General features: G+C 22.7%; 6 protein-coding genes and 1 pseudogene across 6 annotated transcripts, besides 1 other annotated feature; 2 read left to right on the top strand and 5 right to left on the bottom strand.

Moving 5' to 3' along the window:
* Nucleotides 1–443: 443 nt before the first annotated feature.
* Nucleotides 444–1,929, top strand: PCHAS_1147541 (fam-a protein; the record flags this gene model as incomplete). The annotated part of the gene is made up of 6 exons (XM_016800072.2): nt 444–568; nt 736–958; nt 1,048–1,117; nt 1,264–1,373; nt 1,477–1,695; nt 1,843–1,929. The coding sequence occupies 6 exons, from the start codon at nt 444–446 to the stop codon at nt 1,927–1,929; spliced, it is 834 nt and encodes a 277-aa protein (XP_016655125.2).
* An 856-nt stretch (nt 1,930–2,785) lies between these two features.
* On the bottom strand, nt 2,786–3,944 carry PCHAS_1147521 (CIR protein; the record flags this gene model as incomplete). The annotated part of the gene is made up of 3 exons (XM_051320999.1): nt 2,786–2,878; nt 2,980–3,792; nt 3,930–3,944. The coding sequence occupies 3 exons, from the start codon at nt 3,942–3,944 to the stop codon at nt 2,786–2,788; spliced, it is 921 nt and encodes a 306-aa protein (XP_051176954.1).
* Nucleotides 3,945–6,577: 2,633 nt separating this feature from the next.
* Nucleotides 6,578–7,735, bottom strand: PCHAS_1147500 (CIR protein; the record flags this gene model as incomplete). The annotated part of the gene is made up of 3 exons (XM_016798763.1): nt 6,578–6,670; nt 6,771–7,583; nt 7,721–7,735. 3 exons carry the CDS (start codon nt 7,733–7,735, stop codon nt 6,578–6,580), a joined length of 921 nt encoding a protein of 306 aa, XP_016654133.1.
* A 2,207-nt stretch (nt 7,736–9,942) lies between these two features.
* PCHAS_1147400 (CIR protein) lies at nt 9,943–11,173 on the bottom strand (the record flags this gene model as incomplete). The annotated part of the gene is made up of 3 exons (XM_016798762.1): nt 9,943–10,035; nt 10,138–10,944; nt 11,144–11,173. The coding sequence occupies 3 exons, from the start codon at nt 11,171–11,173 to the stop codon at nt 9,943–9,945; spliced, it is 930 nt and encodes a 309-aa protein (XP_016654132.1).
* A 2,303-nt stretch (nt 11,174–13,476) lies between these two features.
* Nucleotides 13,477–14,597, bottom strand: PCHAS_1147300 (CIR protein; the record flags this gene model as incomplete). Its single annotated transcript, XM_016798761.1, has 3 exons — nt 13,477–13,611; nt 13,716–14,486; nt 14,583–14,597. The coding sequence occupies 3 exons, from the start codon at nt 14,595–14,597 to the stop codon at nt 13,477–13,479; spliced, it is 921 nt and encodes a 306-aa protein (XP_016654131.1).
* A 3,769-nt stretch (nt 14,598–18,366) lies between these two features.
* On the top strand, nt 18,367–18,823 carry PCHAS_1147250 (annotated as a pseudogene).
* Nucleotides 18,367–18,823: a sequence feature (fam-a protein, pseudogene).
* Nucleotides 18,824–18,963: 140 nt separating this feature from the next.
* On the bottom strand, nt 18,964–20,561 carry PCHAS_1147200 (CIR protein; the record flags this gene model as incomplete). The annotated part of the gene is made up of 3 exons (XM_016798760.1): nt 18,964–19,248; nt 19,336–20,403; nt 20,544–20,561. 3 exons carry the CDS (start codon nt 20,559–20,561, stop codon nt 18,964–18,966), a joined length of 1,371 nt encoding a protein of 456 aa, XP_016654130.1.
* Between the last annotated feature and the right edge of the window lie 1,740 nt (nt 20,562–22,301).

Raw genomic sequence — 22,301 nt, 5'->3', positions numbered from 1 at the left:
ACACCCTAAACCCTAAACCTACACCCTAAACCCTAAACCCTGAACCCTAAAAACCCTAAACTAAACCCTAAACCCTAAACCTAAACCCTAAACCCTAAACCCTAAACCCTAAACCCTAAACCCTAAACCTAAACCCTAAACCCTGAAAACCGGTACAACGCATAACATATAAAAAATTATTGTATTAGAAAAATTCAAAACAATATATTTTTCATATTCTATAATTTTTTTACGCTGTTTTTCTTCCCTTACAATGATTCATTTAAATAAAAAATTTTCCATTTAAATAATTATATAAATTTATTATTTTTTATTTTTTTATTTTTAATAATTATTAATTTTTTATAAATTCCTTTCATATTCGTTTACTTATATTTTAAATCTCTTATAATATAACATGTTTGTAATCTTTTAAATTAATACTTTACTTATCGAATCCAAAAATGAATAAAAGATATATTACGATTGCTTTGACACTTTTAAGTCTCGCAGGATATATGCAAAATGTAGCATTTGCAAGCGAAACTGCTTCAGATGGTGCTGCCGAACCAGCAAACCAAACATCTGTGTATGAAAAAATGAAAATATATATACATATTATATAAATATGCATATTCGCCAAGCGCATCCCTTCATAATCATTAAATATTCAAAATCCCATCATAAATTCATTTCTTTCTTTTTTTTTTACACATTAAAAATAATCTCCCTTTCACCAATAATATTTATATGCAGATTTGATGAATACGACGACGATATGATATGTGAAAACTTAGAAGAAGCTTCAATAGCATTGGATCATGCAAAAGACTCATCAACACTTTTACTAAAACTTGCTGAGAATATGGACGGTTACTCGATCAATCCTTCAGAAAATGAAAACATACCTATATATTCTAAGAAAATTGGAAATATAGATATTGGAATGATTCATGTTACCATCCCATCTGCCTCTAAGGTATCAAATATCAAACAATATTTAGCATATAAAAATAACTTAAAAATAAATAATCATTATTATATATATACATATCTTTTTTTCATTAGTACACTGATGTAATAAATACTATCTGGGATTACAATGATAAACAAAAAGTGGATGATATATTTATTATTGGTACATAAAAAATAATCAATAAATTTAATATATGGCTATCACTATTTACCCATCTTTCGATTTTCTATTCCTTGACTATTATTTTCATTAATATTTTATTATATTCATAATATTTCATTTATATGTGCAAAATAATTATTTTTTAGGATATCTTGCTCGTGTATATACCCCATTTTTAGTCATAATGGAGCAAAGTAGCATATATCAAACGGTTAGAAGCGCCAGAAAAAGATTTGCTGTAGCCGCAAAAATTAAAGTAAGGATGGTTTTCCCCATTATTCCTCTAAAAATACTATTATTCATATTATTATACATTAATTTACACAATACATATATTTTTTTATTCACTAATTTTGTAGGTATCAAATGACACAACTGTAATTGTGTGTCCTACAAGAACTATAAATTTTTTCGGTACTATCGTTAAAAAAACTAATTTGATCGAATTTTTAGAAAATACAAAACCAATCGAAACTTACATTAATGCTGAGAAAGCATTAGCCAAATTGGGTTCTAACATAGCCGGATATATAATTAAACACCGAGACGATAACGTTGAAGTTACTTATATCAACGCTGTAAACAATCTCAAAAGATAATAATATAATCATTTCATTCTCATTTTAACATTTATTTTAAGTGTCTTTCTCTATATTTCATATATTTTATGATATTCACATACAAAATATTGACATATTTTATATATTTATCCATTTTTTTCGTAGATTTGTGAGCGTAGAAATTTTAACATCAATAAAATAGATAGAGATATTATATATGCAACCATTCTAGACTTAGTAGAACAAATGTGATCTAATAAACAGCAATATGCCCCAAGTAAATGTCCTTTGATACTTTAATATCGGGATACATATATTAATAAAATTAAATTATCTTGATACATAATGCCTATTTAAATTATCATCACAGCATTTTATCGTTTTAAAAGTGATCATTTAACATGTAATTTTTCATCTCTTTTCATTAAAATATATTGAATGTAATTAATTTATGATTAAATCAAATAATTAATCCTATAATTCAATTATATTTTCCGTTTTATTATCCTTTATATCGATGCGATCACTTTTTTTACATTAAAAATTTTTGTTTCGTATTTATATTATTTTTATTATTGTCATAAAACTTAATTTAATAATTAATTATATATCAATATAGAAATATCATAAAATATATCGATCAGCATCCCCAAATTAATATACCTATCATTTAGTTTTATCTTTATTATTTATATTTTTTCCCTTAATGTTTGTCTATGAAATCCTTTACAGAACCCAAATAATCAATACTAATATAAATATCAAACATTACAAATTCTATCATTTTTAAAACTTCTTTCCTATATATATTTTAAAAAGTTTCTTAAATTAATAAATGTTATAAAATTATACAGAATTAAATACAATTTAATACTTAGCCATAACCCGAATATGGAACAACAAACGCAACATCAACCCTAATTCACAACATAAAAATTATACAAAAAATGTGCAAAATACAATAAATATACATAATAACTTTATATTTTATTGATTATATTATTTAAATATTCTTATAGACCCAAAAATTTGCTTATTTCCAAATATAAACTTTCTTAGCATGTATCAATCATCATTACTATTCCTGAAATAATCACTACTATTCGAATCATACATAACTGGCCATTTTATTCTTTATTTTTTTTATTTTTTCTCTTAAATATTGTCTATGACGCTGTTTATCAAATCCAAATAATGAATACTAATATAAAATGTTAAGAACCATATGATGTTTGTTAAAGTTTGCATATGTTTAATGAAAATAATTTTTAATATTATATTTATAAATTCCTTATTATTTACCTTATAAGCAATTCCCAAAAAAACTGGTATTGCAACAAATATCGATAAAACTGGAATTAATGCGTTTTCTACTGAAGAACTTGATGGTTTATATTCAGAAAGTTGTACAGAAGCTTCTATATTATTTTGTGTAGAACTTTTTGTTGGTTTTATCGGTGGAAGGGATGGAAAATTGCTAGATTGGCCATTATCACATTTATTTTTTAAATTATCATAATCTTTTGATAATGTTAACAATATTTGACTATATGAACTTCCATCAATATGATTAGAATTGTCATTAAGTTCTTTAAAACTTTTAACAAATTCACTAGCTTTTTGCGAACATTTTGTGCAATTTTTGGTTTCATCGTTAAATTCAGTATACATTTTACATAATAATATAAATGCTTCATGTAATTTAGTCATATCTTTAATATCCACATATTTTTTTATTTGTTCTATGTAATTATTATGGTTTAAATTCCAATAATTATATTTTTTAAAATTATTATAAATATCATTTGTTCCAAATTTTTTATTCGGATGTTGATTAATTTTATAACTTAACCACAAAATAGCATATTGAGCAAGTTTATCACTCTCTAATTCTTCTGGACTATAATTACTCTTAAGTGTTTCTTGCAAATATATAAAAGCAGAGATAACTGTTTCGCTATAACCAATACAATGCCCATCTTGTCCCTGTTGCCTCATTTTCCCCCCCTTGTTGGTAGGGCAATACGTGTTAAATAACTCATCACGAATAGTTTCTATTCCTTCCGCTTTCACTTCCACTTCAATTAAATCATCAATCCCTTTAATTACATCACACTACGAATATATTTTATGAATTAAAGAGAAAATGTATTAATGCAAATGTTACTAAAATGAAAATTAATATAATTTATATGCGATTCAACATATGAATCATATGTGAAGACCATGTTGTATTTAAAAAAATTATATACCAGGTCCTTATTCATTATAATGAAACTCCGTTATAATTTGGAGATTATGTGGGATTATATTATTTATATATATTGCATAAAATATATGCTGTATTTACTTAAGTTCTGTGTATAGCAATTATCTTTCTTCAAGCATATTACACTTATTTTATGTCAATTAACTAAATTACTTTAAATAGATGGCTAGTTAGTACACTTTTGATTAATTATATATATGATGAATTTTATACAAAAAATACGGTTCTTACTAACATATGTATAGCTTTATTACAAAAATAGATATACTATTATAATGAATTTAAATCATATTTCCTTATATTTTGTTTGAAGATAGAAAAGGAACATATTTATATCTTATGTTTTAATGATTACCCTTCTAAAAATTAAATGCTGTATAAGTCTAAAAAAACAATATTCCATTATTACTATAATCTTAAAATTATATAAATAGTTATTTAATAAGATAAATTACATTTTTATATACTTGTTTCTTATAATATATAATATAGTATTTTTAAATTAAGATGCATTATGCCATTTTCTAATTGCATATACATAAATTTATATTATTTTTATTTAATATAAATTATTCATGATCCATTTTAATATATCCAATAAATTTATTTGTATTCCTATGTACTTCAATTTAAAAATATACCTTATTGGACAATTTTATAATATATTTTGAGCACCTTTTCTATGGTTTATAACAACAATTAGCACTAAACCCGTATTTGTTGAGCTATTTATAATCTTAAATAAGTCTTTAAATCCAGATTATTTTTTAAATAATACATAGCAAATCCTAAATATATAACACATAAATAAGTATTGATGCAATTTTTAAAGCATAATAGAAAACTATGAGTAATTAGATTGTTATGTTGCACTTTAAGAGGAGAAAAATAAAATATATTTGCTCTTTTAAATATATAAATTTAGATAAACATTATCTAAATGTTTTGCATTGTTCATTTATCTTATGTATTTTATTGTTATCGTTATCAACGTATATACATTCAAATAATTTATTAAAAATCCAATATTCTATTAATTCTATGATAAAACAATAATATTTTAGATTAAAAAATTATGATTCACAGGCACTAATAACATAATACATGGTAATATGGAATAATAAAAGACATTTATGATGATTTGAATCTTTAACCCTTTCTCATTGATCCAGTTTTTTATAATATAAAATCGTGTATCCCAAATGGTATCTTTAACAAAATATATGACATTGGTACCTTTGTAATGCACTATTATATGTTATTGATTTATCATTCATTCAATAAAACAAATATTTATATATCTTTGTTAGAAAATACCATTATATTTTTATATAATTTTTTACTGAATATTTATAGAAAACAATTGTATGCAACATATGACAGAGTTTATAGGGGAATTTTTAAAAAAAATTTTATTAATTTTTACAATAATATATGATTTTATAAAAAATATTTTTTAATCATTCATTATGTTAATAATGTTTTATTCTTAGAATTATATAAATAAATTTAAAATTTAAAATTAAGTGAGGCATTCTAGCGATATCATATTTATGCAGATCATAATAATATATAATTTCGTATTATAATTATATAAATATATTTTTTAATTATGCATATAAATTTATTTGCCTATAGTAATAGTAATAAACGAATTTACTTATTATCATTTTTAATACTTATATAGAGTTTTAAAATCGGGTTCATAGAATCTGAACCCCAAAATAAAAGGTATCAATTAAATTTATCATATAAATAATCGTTCTTGTCTTTTATAAACAAAAAAAATCAACAAAAAAAATAAAATAATAAATGGCATATGATCAGCCTGAATATGTTTGTATATATTTAATAATCCGATTTTCTTATCACCTCAGCAACTTCTTTATCTCCATCACTTTCTTCATTAATCATCTGGTTTCGATGGTGCTGAGGAATTAAATCATTTTAAGTGCCCTTTTGGTTGAAATTATAATAAATTATATTTTTAATTCCCATTTTTCTCTCCCAGCTTCTCATATTAAATGTTGTAATTATTTAAATCAACATCGCTTCTATAATCAAATCGATAGTTTGGAATAATCTGTCTAAATCGATTCCAATGTTTAATCAACTAGCCCATTAAGTTATATTATCACGAAATTCAATTTTTTTAATTTGTCAAAATTTATTACTTTATTCGTTCCTTTTCATAGTAATATTCATCCTCATTTTTTCTTAGATATTTAAACTTAATATAAATCTTAAAAACTGCAAAATATTCTATACATGCCTTTAATAATTGTTTATTATATATATATTTATATTTATTTATTTATTTAAAACATTCTTTAAACTAATAAATATTATCAAATTATTAAAACTATACAACATTTAACACAATATAATACTTAACCCTAACCCGAATATGGAACAACAAACGCAACATCAACCCTAATTCACAACATAAAAATCATATAAAAAATATGCAGAATACAATAAATATATATATGTAACTTTATGCTTTATTGATAATATTATTTAAACATTTTTATAAACACAAAAATTGTGATCAAAAATTATGGCACAAAATTACTTATTTCCAAATAGACAGTTTCCTAATATATATAATAGTTATTACTGTTCTTCAAATTATATATTAATGTTCATTTTCTTCTTTATTTTTTTTACTTTTTCTCTTAAATATTGTCTATTAAGCCGTTTATCAAATCCAAATAACGAATGCTAATATAAATGTTAAGAAGCATATGGTGTTTGTTAAAGTTTGCATATATTTAATGAAAATCATTTTTAATATTATATTTATAAATTCCTTATTATTTACCTTATATGCAAATCCCAAGAAAATTGGTATTGCAACAAATATCGATAAAACTGGAACTAATTTGCTTGCTATCGATGAACTTGATGATGTAGCTTCAGAACCTTGTGCAGAAAGTTCTGCATAATCTTGTACATATTTTTTTGATTCTTTTATCTCTGGAAGGGTTGGAAGTTCGGTGCATTCCTTACAATTTTTAATACATTCATTTTTTAAATTATCATAATCAGTTGATAAAGTACACCATACTTGGTAATAGGGACTATCTTTGGTAACATTAGAATCTTCATTAAGTTCTTTAAAAATTTTTAAAAATTCTTCAGAATTTTGCGAACATTTTGTGCAATTTATATTTTTTTCTTTATTCTCATTATACATATTACATAAAATTTGTAATGCTTCGTGAAATTTAGACATAATTTTAACATCCATATTTATCAAACTTTGTTTTTTATCTATAAATTCCTTATAGGACTTATTACCTATACCTTTTTTTGTTTTCCAATTATAATTTGTATTTGTTTCTATATGTTCAGTAATGAAATCTTTTAATGCGATGATTTCTCCATTTTGATATTGCTGAATTTTATAACATAACCATAAAATAGCATATTCAGCATGTTTGTCATTTTCTAAATTATCATCGATCGAAAAGAATTTTATCAATAATATAAAAGCAGAGCTAAGTTTTTGGCTATCAGTATCACATTTTTCGTTAGGGCAATTAGTGTTCAATGACTTATGATTTTCAATTTTTCCCTCCGTTCCTGTCGTATTCGATTTAATTAATTTATTGACAAAATTAATGTACGTACACTACGAATATATTTTACGAATTAAAGAAAAAAATATATTAATGTAAATGTTACTAAATGAAAAATAATATAATTTATAGGATACCCAGCATATGAATCACATGCGAAGAGCACATTTTATTTAAAAAAATTATATACCCCTTCCTTAGACATTATAATGAAATTATGTTGTGATTTGAAGCTTATGAGGGATGATATTATTTGTATATTGCATAAAATATGCCTTGCATTTACTTAAGCTCTTTACATAACAATTATCTTTCATTAAACATATTATACTTATTTTATTGGAATTAGCTAAATTGCCTTAAATATAGAATTGGTATATGTATATATGATGCATTTTATACAAAAAATGTTATTATTGCGATAGTCCTTAAAAGTACATAAATAGTCATTTTTAAAAAAATGTAAATGTTTATATACTTGTTTCTTATAATATACAATATAGTTTTTTCTAAAATTATGTATTTACAAAATGCGTTGTGTTGTTCCATTTTTTAATTACATCTACATATGTTTAAATTATTTTTATTTAATATAGATAAATTCATAATCAATTTTAATGAGTGCGATAACATTATTTTTATTCCTATGTGCTTCGATTTAGAAATATAACTTGTTAGGTAATTTATAATATATTTTTAGCATCTTTTATACGGTTTAAAGCATCAATTAGCACTGAACCCATATTTATTGAGCTATTTATAAGATTAAATATGTCATTGTATGCAAATTATTATAAAAATAACACATAGTGAATATTAAATATATACCACTAATAACTATTGATCCAAAATTTAAATATAATAGAAAACTAATTGCAATTAGGTTGTTATATTGCACATTAAGAGGAAAAAGATATGATATATTTTATCTTTTAATATATAAATATTAGCTAAATATTCTGTATTGTTCATTTTATCTTATATATTCTATTGTTATAGTTATCAATTTATATGCATTAAAGCAATTTACTAAAAATTCTATATTTTATTAATTCTATGACAAATAATGCTATTTAAAATTAAAAAAATGATGATTTATTAAGCACTGATAATATAATACATGATATTATGGAATAATAAAAAGACATTTAACATGAATTGAATCTTTAACCCACCCATCGATCCAGTTTTTTATAACATAAAACCGTATATCCTAAATTGTATCTTTAACAAAATATATAACATTGATACCTTTATAATGCACTATTATATGTCATTGATTAATACTCATTCAATAAAACAAATATTTATATATCTATGTTAGAAAATACTAATATAGTTTTATAATTTTTTATTGAATATTTATAGAAAACAATTGTATGCAACATATAACAGGGGTTTATAGGGTCATTTTTTTTAAATATTATTATTAACTTTTTCAATAATAATATATAATTTTTTATTATAATTATATAAATATATTTTTTAACTATACTTGTGAGTTTATTTACCTATAATAATAAATAAATTTACTCATTTATTATTTTTAATACTTGTATAGAGTTTTAAAATCAGGTTCATAGAACCTGAACCTCAAAATGAAAGTCATTAATTAAATTTATCATATAAATAATCGTTTTCTTTTATAAACAAAAAAATCAATTAATAAATGGTACAGGAATATCCTGCATGTGCTTGTATATATTTAATAATCCCATTTTCTCCTCAACCCAACAACTTTCTTATCTCCATTTATCATACGATTCAAGTGGCATTGGGGAAGGACACCATTTTAAAAGTCCTTTCAGATGAAATAATTATAAATTATTTTCTTGCATGTTCCACTATTATCACCCATATTCCTATATTAAATATTATAATTATTTAAAACAACGTCTATTCTATAACAAATCGACATTTTGGGGTCATCTGTCTGTATCGATTCCGACATTTGATCGATTGCCCCATAACCATTAATATCAAATTAGCAATAAATACAAAAAATACATGGTTTACCACATTTATTATTAAGTTATATTAATACGAAATTCAATCACTATAACTTGTCCTACATTTGTTTTTAATAATTTATTTCTTATATATATTTAAAACAACTCTTTAAACTAATAAACGTTATCAAATTATGCAAAATTAAATTCATTATAGCACTTAAACCTAACCCGAATATGGGTTCCACAAACACAACATCAACCCTGATTCACAGCATAAAACCATATAAAAGTAATACAAAAAATATGCAAAAATACAATAGCTATACATATATATTTTATGTTTGATTTATTATATTATTTAAATATTCTTATAGACCACAAAATTATGTATTTCCAATAGACAGCTTCTTGACATATATCAATAATTATTACTTCTCCTGGAATAATCACTCTCTTCGAATCATATATAACGATTCATTTTCTTCTTTATTTTTTTTAGTTTTTCTCTTAAATATTGTCTTTGAAGTCGTTTATCGAATCCAAATAATGAATACTAATATAAAAGGTTGAGAAGCATATGATGTTTGTTAAAGTTTGGATATATTTAATGAAAGTAATTTTTAAATATTATATTTATAAATTCCTTACTATTTACCTTATAAGCAATTCCCAAGAAAAATGTTATTGAAAATGTCAATAAAACTGGAATTAATATGCTTGCTATCGGCGAAATTGGTGATGTAGCTTCAAAAATTTGGAAAGAACCTTGTGGTGCTTTTATCTCTGGAAAGGATGAAGTATCGTTGCAATCAGTGCAATTTTCAGCACAATACTTTTTAAAATTATCATAATCAGTTGATAAACTATACAATACATTTTTGTATGGGTCGCTTTCATTTTTATTAGAATCTCCATTAAGTTTATTATATTTATCAGCAAAATCTTTGGCTTTTTCCAAGCAATTTGTGCATTTTGACCTGTTTAAATTACATGCATTATACATTTCACATAATGATTTTAATGGACCATAAAATTGAAGCATATATTCAATATCATCAGTCATCAATTCCTTATATTTATCAATAATATTCTGATAACTTGTATAACCATGAACGCCAGGTATATGATTATTATACTTCTCCTTATCCTTTATATATTTCTCATAAAAGCCATTTAGATTTTTTATTCCTTCATTTTCCTTTAGACTTAATATATGACTTAACCATGCCAAAATGTATGCAGCAATATTGATGTTACTTTTTGCACTTTCCATAAGCGAATCCGAATTCTTAAAAAATATCTCAAACAAGCTTAAAACCCAAGCGTTAATTTTATCGAGATCACTATCACATGTTTCATTAATGCAAAATGTTTTATATGCACCATCACTTTTTAATTGATAGTTTCCATCATCGCCCAATGTATCGGGAAATTCCTCCCATATAAACGAAAGAATTTTACACTAAAAAACAATTAAAAACAACCATTAGGATTTTGGATTATTGAAATAAAGTTTAATGATATTTATATATAATATCAAAAAATGTAAAGAAAATTATTATTATTAAAAAATTTATATACTATATGTTCATCCATTATAATGAATTTTTATTTTTGATTTGCAAATTGAGTAGAATCACGTTGTCTTATATGCACTGCACCAAATATTTACACAAATACATTAACCCCATATATATCAGCTGCCTGTAGTTAAACATATTATAAAATTTTCAATAATTAAATTAATATAGAATAATAAAATAATATTATTGCTAAAGAAATGCTACATTTCTGTTTATGGTAATTAAATAAATTACCTTAAATATAGGGTTGCTTAAAACATTTTTCCCATATGTATAATGATGTGTTTTATACAAAAAATACTATCCTTACTAACATCTGGTATAACATTATTATAAAAATGGATATACTTTTGTAAAGAATTTAAAGAATATTTCCTCTTATTGGTTTTTGAACAAAGGAAACTTATAGCAACCCCTTTTTTAGTTAACTTTTTCTAAAACTTAAATGCTGTATAAATCTAAAAATTAACAATGCTATTATTATATACTTAAAGTATATAAATAGTTATTTAATAAGATATATTACATCTTTATATATTTGTTTCTTATAATATAGATTTTTCTAAAATTATAGTATTTTCAAATTATGTCACATGCCCAATTTCCTATGCAAATCACATAAAATTAAATTATTTTTATTTAATATAGATAAATTCATAATCCATTTTAATGTGTTCAATAACTTTATTATTATTCCTACGTACATCAATTTAGAAATATACCTTATTGGGTTATTTTGTAATATATTTTGAGCATCTTTTCAACGGTTTAAAACAAAAATTAGCACTGAACCCGTATTTATTGTGCCTTTATGCTAATATTAAATATATAACAAATAAATAACTATTGATCCAATTTTTAAAATACGATAAAAAACTAAGCGTAATTAGGTTGTTATATTGCACATTAAGAGGAGAAAGATAAGATATTCTTCTCTTTTAATATATATATTTAGATAAATATTCGTTAAATATTATGCATTCTTCGTTATTATCTTATATATTCTATTGTTATAGTTATCAATGTACATGCATTCAAATAATTTATTAACAATTTTATATTTTGTTAATTATATGATAAAAATTCCATTTGAATTTAAAAATGATTATTTACTAAGTGCTGATAAGAAATATATGCTAATATGGAATAATAAAAAGACATTTAATATAATTGACTCTTTAACCCTTTTTCTATTTTCCATTTTCTTATGATATAAAGCCATATATTCCCAACTGTATCTTTAACAAAATATGTAACGTTGATACCTTTATAATGCACTATTGTATATCATTGACTTATTATTCATTCAATAAAACATATATTTATGTGCCTTTGTTAGAAAATACCATTATATTTTTATATAATTTTCTACTGAATATTTATAGAAAACAATTGTATGCAACATATAACAGAGGTTTATAGGGGCATTTTTTTAATTTTTATTATTAACCTTTTCAATAATAAATTATTTTATAAAATATATATTTTTTATTCATTCATTATGTTAATCATGTTTTTATTCTATAATTATATAAATAAATTTATAATTGAAATATAAGTGAACCATTCCAACAACATCATATTTATGCAGATCATAATAATATAAATATATTTTTTAATTGTACTTTTGAGTTTAGTTACCTATAATAATAAATGAATTTATTTATTTATCATTTTAATATTTATATAGAGTTTTAAAATCAGGTTCATAGAATCTGATACCCCAAATAAAGTTAATAAATTTATCATATAAATAATCGTTTTTTCTTTTAAAACAAAAAAAATTAACAAAAAAAATAAATTAATAAATGACATATGGTCAGCTTATATAAGTTTGTATATATTTAATAATCACATTTTCTCATCAACTCAACAACTTCTTTTTTCATTTATCGTACAGCCCATGTGGTACTGAGAGATGAAATCATAATAAATATTTTCTTACATGCCCCCTTACTTTCACCCAAATTACCATATTAAACGTTGCAATTATTCAAATCGATGTTGTCTTATAGAACCAAATCGGCACTTTGGATTCATCTTTCGATGTCAATTCCAATATTTGATCGATTGTCCCATAAGCCATTATCATTAAGTTATATTAACACGAAATGCAATTATTATAGTTTGCCCTATACATATTTAAAACAATTACTTAAATTAATATATTATCAAATTATACAGAATTAAACATAATTTAGCACTTAACTATAACCCGAATATGGGTTCCACAAACACAACTTTAACCCTGATTCACAACATAAAAACATACAAAAAATATATAATAAATATACATATATAACTTTATGTTTTATTGATTACATTATTTAAATATTTTTATAAATCCCAAGATTATGTTCCAAATTATGGTCAAAAATTGATTATTTCCAAATAGTCAGCCTTAACACATATCAATAATTATTACTATTCCTGGAATAATCCCTCTCTTCGAGTAATAAATAATTATACACTTTCCTCTTTGCTTTTTTTCGTTTTTCTCTTAAATATTGTTTTTGAGATCGTTTACCAAATCCAAATAATGAATACTAATATAAAAATGGTAATCGTATATACATTTTTTGATAATCCCATATAAAGAATTACAAAAATAAATTTTAAAGATTATATTTTTAAATTCCTTTTTATTTACCTTATAAGCAAATTCCAAGAAAATAGGTATTGCAACAAATATAAATGTAATTGAAATTAGCGCATTTTTTATTAATGGACATCGTGAATAAGGTGGGATGCATGGAAAACGACCACATCCTTCTTTTGTTTCATAGCATTTCTTTACAAAATTATAATAATCAGTTGATAGTATAGATAATATTTGACTATATAGACTGCCTTCAATGCCAGTATCATTATTATTACGAAGCATTTCATATTTTTCAACAAACTTTTTGGCATCACCCAAATTTTTTGTGCAATCTGAATCGTCGTCAGCAAAATCATTATACATTTTACATAACGATTTAAGTGCATCATAAAATATAGATATATCATTAATACCCTTATTCATCGATAATAGTTTACTATTTATAGGATCCTTATAGATATTATAAGCATTAGTATTAGTATCTTTTATAGAATTAGTATATCCTTCAGCAGGATTTATGCATTTACTATAAAATTCCATTACTTTGTCACCATTATTTAGTTTTAACGTATAAATTAGCCATATCATAATGTAATGAAAAATATTGGTATTACTATCTACATTTTTCGTAAACGAAAAATTATCCCCAAAATTTTGTACAAATAGCCAAAATGATACAGCATTAACTTTATCGATATAATTATCATAATTTTTATTTTTGAATAATATATCCCAATATTCTTTAATCTTTATTTGACTGTTTCCATCTTCACCCACGCCCTCGGGAAAATCATCCCATACAGTCTTGAACCTTTGACACTAAGAAAACAATTAAAAACAATTATTAGACATGTGTATTATTAAAACAAAGTTAATGACATTTATATATAATACAATATCAAAAAATGCATATACCATATTTTCAGCCATTATAATGAAATTTTATTTTTGATTTGTAAATTGAGGGGGATCATGCTGTTTTATATACGCTGCACCAAATATGTGACACAAATACTTTATCCTTATATATGACAACTGTCTGTAGTTAAATGTATTATAATTTTCTCAATAATTAAATTAGTATAGAATAACAAAATAATATTATTACTAAAGAAGCGCTCTATTTCTTTTTATGATAATTGGCTATATTACATTAAATAAAAGGTTGTTTAATACACTTCCGATTGAATGTATGTATGATCCGTTTTATACAAAAAATATTATTTTTACTAAAATGTGGTATGGGTTTATTATAAAAATGCATATACTTTTATAATGAATGTAAACCATATTTCCTTATACTTATGTTTTAACATAAAAAACCTATACCTATCCTTTTTTAGTAGAAGATTTTCTAAAGTATAAGTGCTGAATAAATCTAAAAAGTTATGAATTAGGCTATTATTATAATCATTAAAGGTATATAAATAGATATTTAATAAGATAGATTAAATATTTATATACTTGTTTCTTATAATATATAATATAGTTTTTTTCTAAAGTTATAGAATTTACAAAATAAATTGAATATGCATAATTTTAATATTGATTTTATTTAATATAGATAAACTCATAACCAATTTTAATAAATCCAATAACTTTATTTTTATTCCTATATACCCAATTTAAAAATATATCTTATTTGGTAATTTTATAATATATTTTACGCACCTTTTACACTATTTAAAACGACAATTAGCACTAAACCCGTATTTGTTGAGCTATTTATAATCTTAAATAAGTCTTTGAATGCATATTGTTTTTAAAATAATACTTAGCAAATATTAGTTTATAACACATAAATAACTATTGATGCAAGTTTAAAGTATAATTGAAAACTAAGTGTAATTAGGCTGTTATATTACCCTTTGTTAGGGGAGAGATAAAAGATATATTTGCTCTTTTAATATATAAATTATTCGATAAATGCTTTGTATTGTTCATTTTTATCTTATGTATTCTAATTTTCTAATTGTCAATGTATATACATTCAGATAATTTATTAAAAAATTTATATTTTATTAATTATATGATAAAATATTGCTATTTTAGATTAAAAAATAATGAATTACAAACACTAATAATATAATGCACTCTAATGTGCAATAATAAAAATGAATTGATAAAATTGAATCTTTAACTGTTTCCCATCAATCAAGTTTTTTAGAATATAAAACCTCATATCCCAATTGGTATCTTTAACAAAATATATAACATTGATGCCTTTATAATGCACTGTTATATCCATTGATTTATCATTCATTCAATAAAAAATATATTTATATATTTCTGTTAAAAAATACATTATATTTTTATATAATTTTTTACTGAATATGCATAAAAAAACATTCTATATCGAAATGCATGAAGAGATATAAAGGGGCACTTTTTATATTTTTTTAAAAACTTTATTATGAAATATTTCAATATTATTGATAGAATATATTACTAGCTTATATGTATAAACATGCAATAATAATGCTATTCTATCTATAATACTATTTGTCATTATTAAAACAAAATATGATATGAAAATGTATTAATATATTTATATTTTATCTTTTAACCATTTTAAAATATAATTTATTTATGCCTCAAAATTATAAACTTAAAATATTGTATATATAGTTCAATTTTTATTGTGTTATTAAAAATGTTAGATGCATAATATGCCTTTTATAGATAACGCTGTATTGTCGAACCTCGATCGATTGTTTATGAATCTATATTTTATTATTATATATTAGTAGTTTGTTTAATTAATGTTACAAACACACATATTAATCTGAATATATATTGTAATATAGAGGAATATTCAAAATGGTTTTTATTATAATCTATAGATGCCTATTCAGTTTTGTTATTACAGTTTTGTTTGGGAACTTTGTAATTGAAATTAAAATAAATATGATACAAATAATAAATTTTGCTAATATGTTTCATCAAATAAAGAAACATAATGTGCTATTCATGATTCAATATCGCCCCTGATTAACAAGACTTATATAATAAATAATAAGGATTCTTATATATCGTTATCCAAAAATTCCCAATAAAATGTAGCATGCGAAGTTATAGTATTGCCAAATTTAATATATACGAACGAATTAGATATAGTATTATGGCTTATGAAAATATGTTCAGTACACCCTTTCATATTAATGGCCATCCCCCTTTGGGGGGTGCATATTTAGGAATAATCTCAAGATTAAACATACGAGATGGAGCATATATTTAATCACCATTTATAGAACAACAATATTATAAATTAGAAATATATTATTTCGTAATAACAATATATTTAAATTCCAAAATTGAGAATTTGCATATGTAATATCCTAATATAAATATTATTAGTTAAATAAAATTTATTATTATGTGCTTTTTCGATAAAATTAATATTATTATTTAATTGTATGAAATTTTTACAATAAAAAAATATTTTAATATTAGTTATAATTATTAAAGAAAAATATGATATGAAAATTTATTAATATATTTATATTTTATCTTTTAACCATTTTAAAATATAATTTATTTATACCTCAAAATTATAAAACTTAAAATATTGTATATATTGTTCAATTTTTATCGTGTTATTAAAAATGTTAGATGCATAAAACATCTTTTATAGATAACGTTGTATTGTCGATTATCGATCAGCATTCCATGCATCTATTATATATTGGTAATATATTAATCTGAATATATATTGTAATGTAGAGGGATATTCGAAATCATTTTATTATAGTTTATACCTACATATATAATATTATCATACTGTTCCGTTGGTATAATACAATTTAAATTAAAATAATTGTAACCCAAATCAAAAGTTTTGCTAAATAAAATGTTTCATCAAATAAAGAAAAATATAGTGTTATTCATGATTCAATATAGCAATTTGCTGGAAAGTTATATATATTTTTTAACCATATTATACAAACCCTTTCATATTAATGATTGTCCCCTTTTTTAGCTACATATTCAACCGCCATTTCGTGATTAAACATCCGAAAATGGTAAATATATCTGATATAAATTTACAGACCAATATATTGCCAAATTATAAATAAAATAATCAAATTGCAGACCAAACACAAAACATCAACTCCATAGAACAAAACTATAACTCATGGTACATAACTTTGACCCCCTTTTTCTGTTGATGAATATGAAAAATTTTAAAAAGGATATGTAACTTATCAATTTGTTTAGATTCTTAACATTATTCGTGTTAAAACCTTTTTAACAAGTAAAATATGTTTAAATAATGGGGAATAGGGATGCGCATATTTTCATATAAAATGTTGCATCAATTGCAAATTTTTATTTCTCTAGGGAGTTAAAAAAATATAAATCAAAATTCGACAAATCGATGTTATTTATAAAAAAATACAGATTTGTGAAAGCATTTTTTACGATGTCTAAAAAAACATATATTAATAAAAAATTATACTATAAAAAATTATTTCTTTTCCAAAAAAAATTCACTTTTATTTTTATTTCATTATTTTATGCTGTTGTTAAAATTTTAATTTGTATTAATAGAAATTGTTTTGTATACTTTTACTTATTTGCCATCAATATATAAGATTTATTGTTGACAATGTTATATGATACTATTTATTGCTTCTCATGTCCTCCAATTCATAATATATTATTTTACATAATGCAAAATTATTTTTTTTTTTGAACAGTTGTCCATGCGTACAACCCAAACTTATTAACCATATGCCAACTTTGCGAAAAAAATCGTGGCGATCCTTGGAAATATTTTTATGCTTTAGTCAAAAAAGCTCAAGTATGGAAACCTTTTCTTTTCTGTTTCGTTGTAAATCGTATTTCTCATATTATTCACAATAATTATGCATTGTATTTTTATTAATTTTGCAGATATCAAAAGACAAAACCATAATTGCCATGACTACAGTAGATGTAGATGATCAAAACCCTTCCAGGAAAGAACATAAAAACCCAATATTAAAAAAATAGATTCATTACGTGCTTCCATAGAATATAAAGATTATATTATGAATAAAAAATTTGAAAGAATATATGTGAACTTAGCTGGATACCTCATTGAAAAAAAAGGCGATGATCTTGAAATTACCTATATCGAATCTGTGAGCAATATACACATTTTAATAATATAATAATTTATTTCACAATTGTTAAAAAAAATACAGTTTTAAATAAATGTACATATTTATAATATATGCTATATTTTGAAAATTTTTAACGTTTTACATATTCATCCATTTATGCATTTTTTTAATTCAACTTAAAATCTAAGTTAATTAAATATATCCTTCCAAAAAATTGTCTTTTCTTTTATAAACAAAAAAATCACCAAAAAAATTAAATTAATAAATGGTACAGGATCAGCCTGCATAAGTTTGTATATATTTATTGATGGAGATTTTTCCACATAAACAGGATTTATAGATTTTTTAGTTTGTTTTTTTTGACTAGATGATTTTATAATTATTTGCATCTGTCTTTTCCCTTCCATTAAATTTATAACCTTTTTCATGTTTTTTTTTCTCTTCAATTCATTTCTTCGTCCAAATGATAAATACTAACATAAAATTATGAAAAATATATAACATTTTATAGTGAGGAAATATTTTAAAAATTGTATACTTCATAGTTTTCTTTTATTTACCTTGTACATAATAGCTAAAGTAATGGGTATTAAAATAACTATAATTAATATTCTAGTTTGCTTGTATTCTTTGGGTACATATATATCACATATTCCTGTTGTTTCACTCCCTTTACTGTTTTCTTTGCTTTGAATATCGCCTACTACTTTATCTTTACTTTCTAATGTATCAGCTCCATTATCAGGTATGCTTTGTGCACCTCCTGCTCCCGCCGGGTGACTTGGTGTTTGGGCCACTGAACTTTCTGGTTGACTGCTTTGTTTAATATTATCCCCATTGCCTTCATTATTTTTTTGCTCACTTCGATCTTGGGTTTCCTTCCATTTTTCGAGTATGCTATCATCATATTTTGATTGGCACTTTTGATCACTGAAGTCGAAATTTTTAAAACCTTCCACAAAATATGAATCGGTATTTTCTATCGTTGTAAGTGTTTGAAGAGAACTTGCTAATTTTGAATCACCATTATTAATAGTAGTTCTAAATTTCTCATATGTTTTTTTTAAATTATCCAATAAATGAAGATATGAATCACACTCAGAAACATTTTGATAAAGCAGCATATATTGATTAGAACTATTGGTAGAATTCTCGAGATGGCTCGTATATTCGGTAGGTTTAATTTTATGATGCATAATTGTTTTACATATATGCTTAAGTAACTTATAAAATTCGTTCATGTGACTAAGATTAGCATCTTTTAAACCCTTTACATTGTCTAAAGCATCCCAATATTTATTATTTCCTATATTTTTGTCTAAATAGCTTTTATAAGCCTCATCTAAAGTAGTTATATTGCTTTGGCTTTTTTTTTTGCCGTCTTCGTGCATCTTAAATAATTTATCACTTAGCCACATCAAAAAATATTCACCATATTCGTTATTTTTATCTGCTCCTACTTTCGAAAATACATACATGGTCATAGCACCAATACACTGTTCATCTGTTACACATTTATTATTAGGACAAAATCCATTGAATGATGGGCTTTTTCTAATATCCTCCATCTTCATCCTGGCGCCATTTTCACCATTAATAATCTTATCAGCTTCAAGAAATGTCTCACACTAAGAAAATATTTATAAAAATTAATAAAAATATGTATTAATGAAAAGTTTATTGAAATAAAATTTAATATGATTTGTAGGCAAATCAAAAACAATAAAATAAGGGTAGACATGTTTTATTTTAAAATGAAGTTATTTACCATTCCATTGGGGTCCATTGTAATGAGATTTTGTTTTTAATCTGTAGATGGACATAATATCATTTTTATATAAAAATTATATACAATACCAAAATAATTTATGCAATTACGTAGTCTTTCTATATGAAATTGTCATTAATTAAACGAAATATTAATATTATTCTCAATAATAATAATTTTAAAACAATATACAATAATATAATAAATAAAACATATATTCGATTTTATTGCAATTTAGATAAATATCCTTATTTTGTGGTTTATTTGAAGTATTTCTATCATATGCGAAATATCTCTATTCTTAATAATATTCGGACCATCTTCCTTGTATAATTTTGTTTAACCTTTCAATGAGTTTAAATAAAACATATCTCCTAATTTTTATACGCTTGTATATAGAGAACTATACATTATCTAGACTTATAGTAAAAATATCACCAATTTTATGTTATTATAAATATATAAAGAATTATAAATGTGTTATTACTACAATTGCTAAAAATGTATTTGTATCTCATTATTTGAATGCCATGTATTGATATATGTTATTGTTCAACGTGAAATATTACACTTTTTATATAATTTCTAATAAATAAAAAAAATATTTATGTTTAAATTTAATATTTTTCTTTTTCTAAATAAATGGCATATAACATGTTTATTTATTTAATAATGTGTTAATCTAATATTATTATTGTTGTTACTAATGGCGTATCATTGCATACTGGAATGAGATAATTAATGCACTCACGAAGAATATTTTAAACCAATAGTAATTTCCTTTGCTTCATTGTTTTAAAGTATGAGATTTTATAATATATATTATTTCATAATAGAACTATATTTAAAATATAAATATATAAGTTTGTATATATAATAACCTAATATAAATATTATTGGTTCAAACAAAATTTATTATTATTTGCTTTCTCAACAAAATTAATATTAATTTTAATTATATGAAGTTTTCACAATAAAAAAGCATTTCTATATTTGTTATTGGTAAAATATTTTACTAGTTTATATATATAGGCGTATAATAATGATCTTTTACCTCAAAGCTATAAAATTAAAAAATTAATAGTGATTAATCTAATATTATACCTTTATAGTAAATAAATTAAAGTATATATAATTATTTCTATCAATATAAATTATAACTTTTGCATAAAATTATATTATATATAATCGAAAATTAAAAGGATAGTATACATATATAATGTAATTTTTTATTAATATGCATATTTTTATTGTATTATCAAAAATGGTAGATGCATAAAAAGACTTTATAAATGATGCTGTATTATCGAATCTCGATCGATATTTTATTAACCTATATTTTATTATTATCTATAATGAATTTATAATGTGTTTAATTGACATTAAAAATGTAATCATTAACCTGAAGGTATATTATAATGTAGATAGATGTTCCAAATGAATCGAATTGTATATTATAGCTTCATATATAAAATGATTATTATTGCTCGGTTAAAGAATGTTATTATTTAAATAAAAATAATTGTAACACAAAATAATAGTGGCGCAAATAAAATCTTTCATCGAATAAAGAAAGATATTTCATCATGCATAATCCAATATAACCACATATTAATATGTTTTATATAATAAATAATAAGGGTTCTTATATATTGTTAACCAAAAATTAGCAATAAAATACAAATATGAAGTTATAATATTCCCACATTTAATATATATGATCGAATTATATAGAAGTATTATAACTATGGAAAATAT

This window comes from Plasmodium chabaudi (assembly GCF_900002335.3).
Source record: "Plasmodium chabaudi chabaudi strain AS genome assembly, chromosome: 11".
NCBI lineage: Eukaryota > Apicomplexa > Aconoidasida > Haemosporida > Plasmodiidae > Plasmodium > Plasmodium chabaudi.
This window is presented reverse-complemented; position numbering and strand designations above follow the sequence as displayed.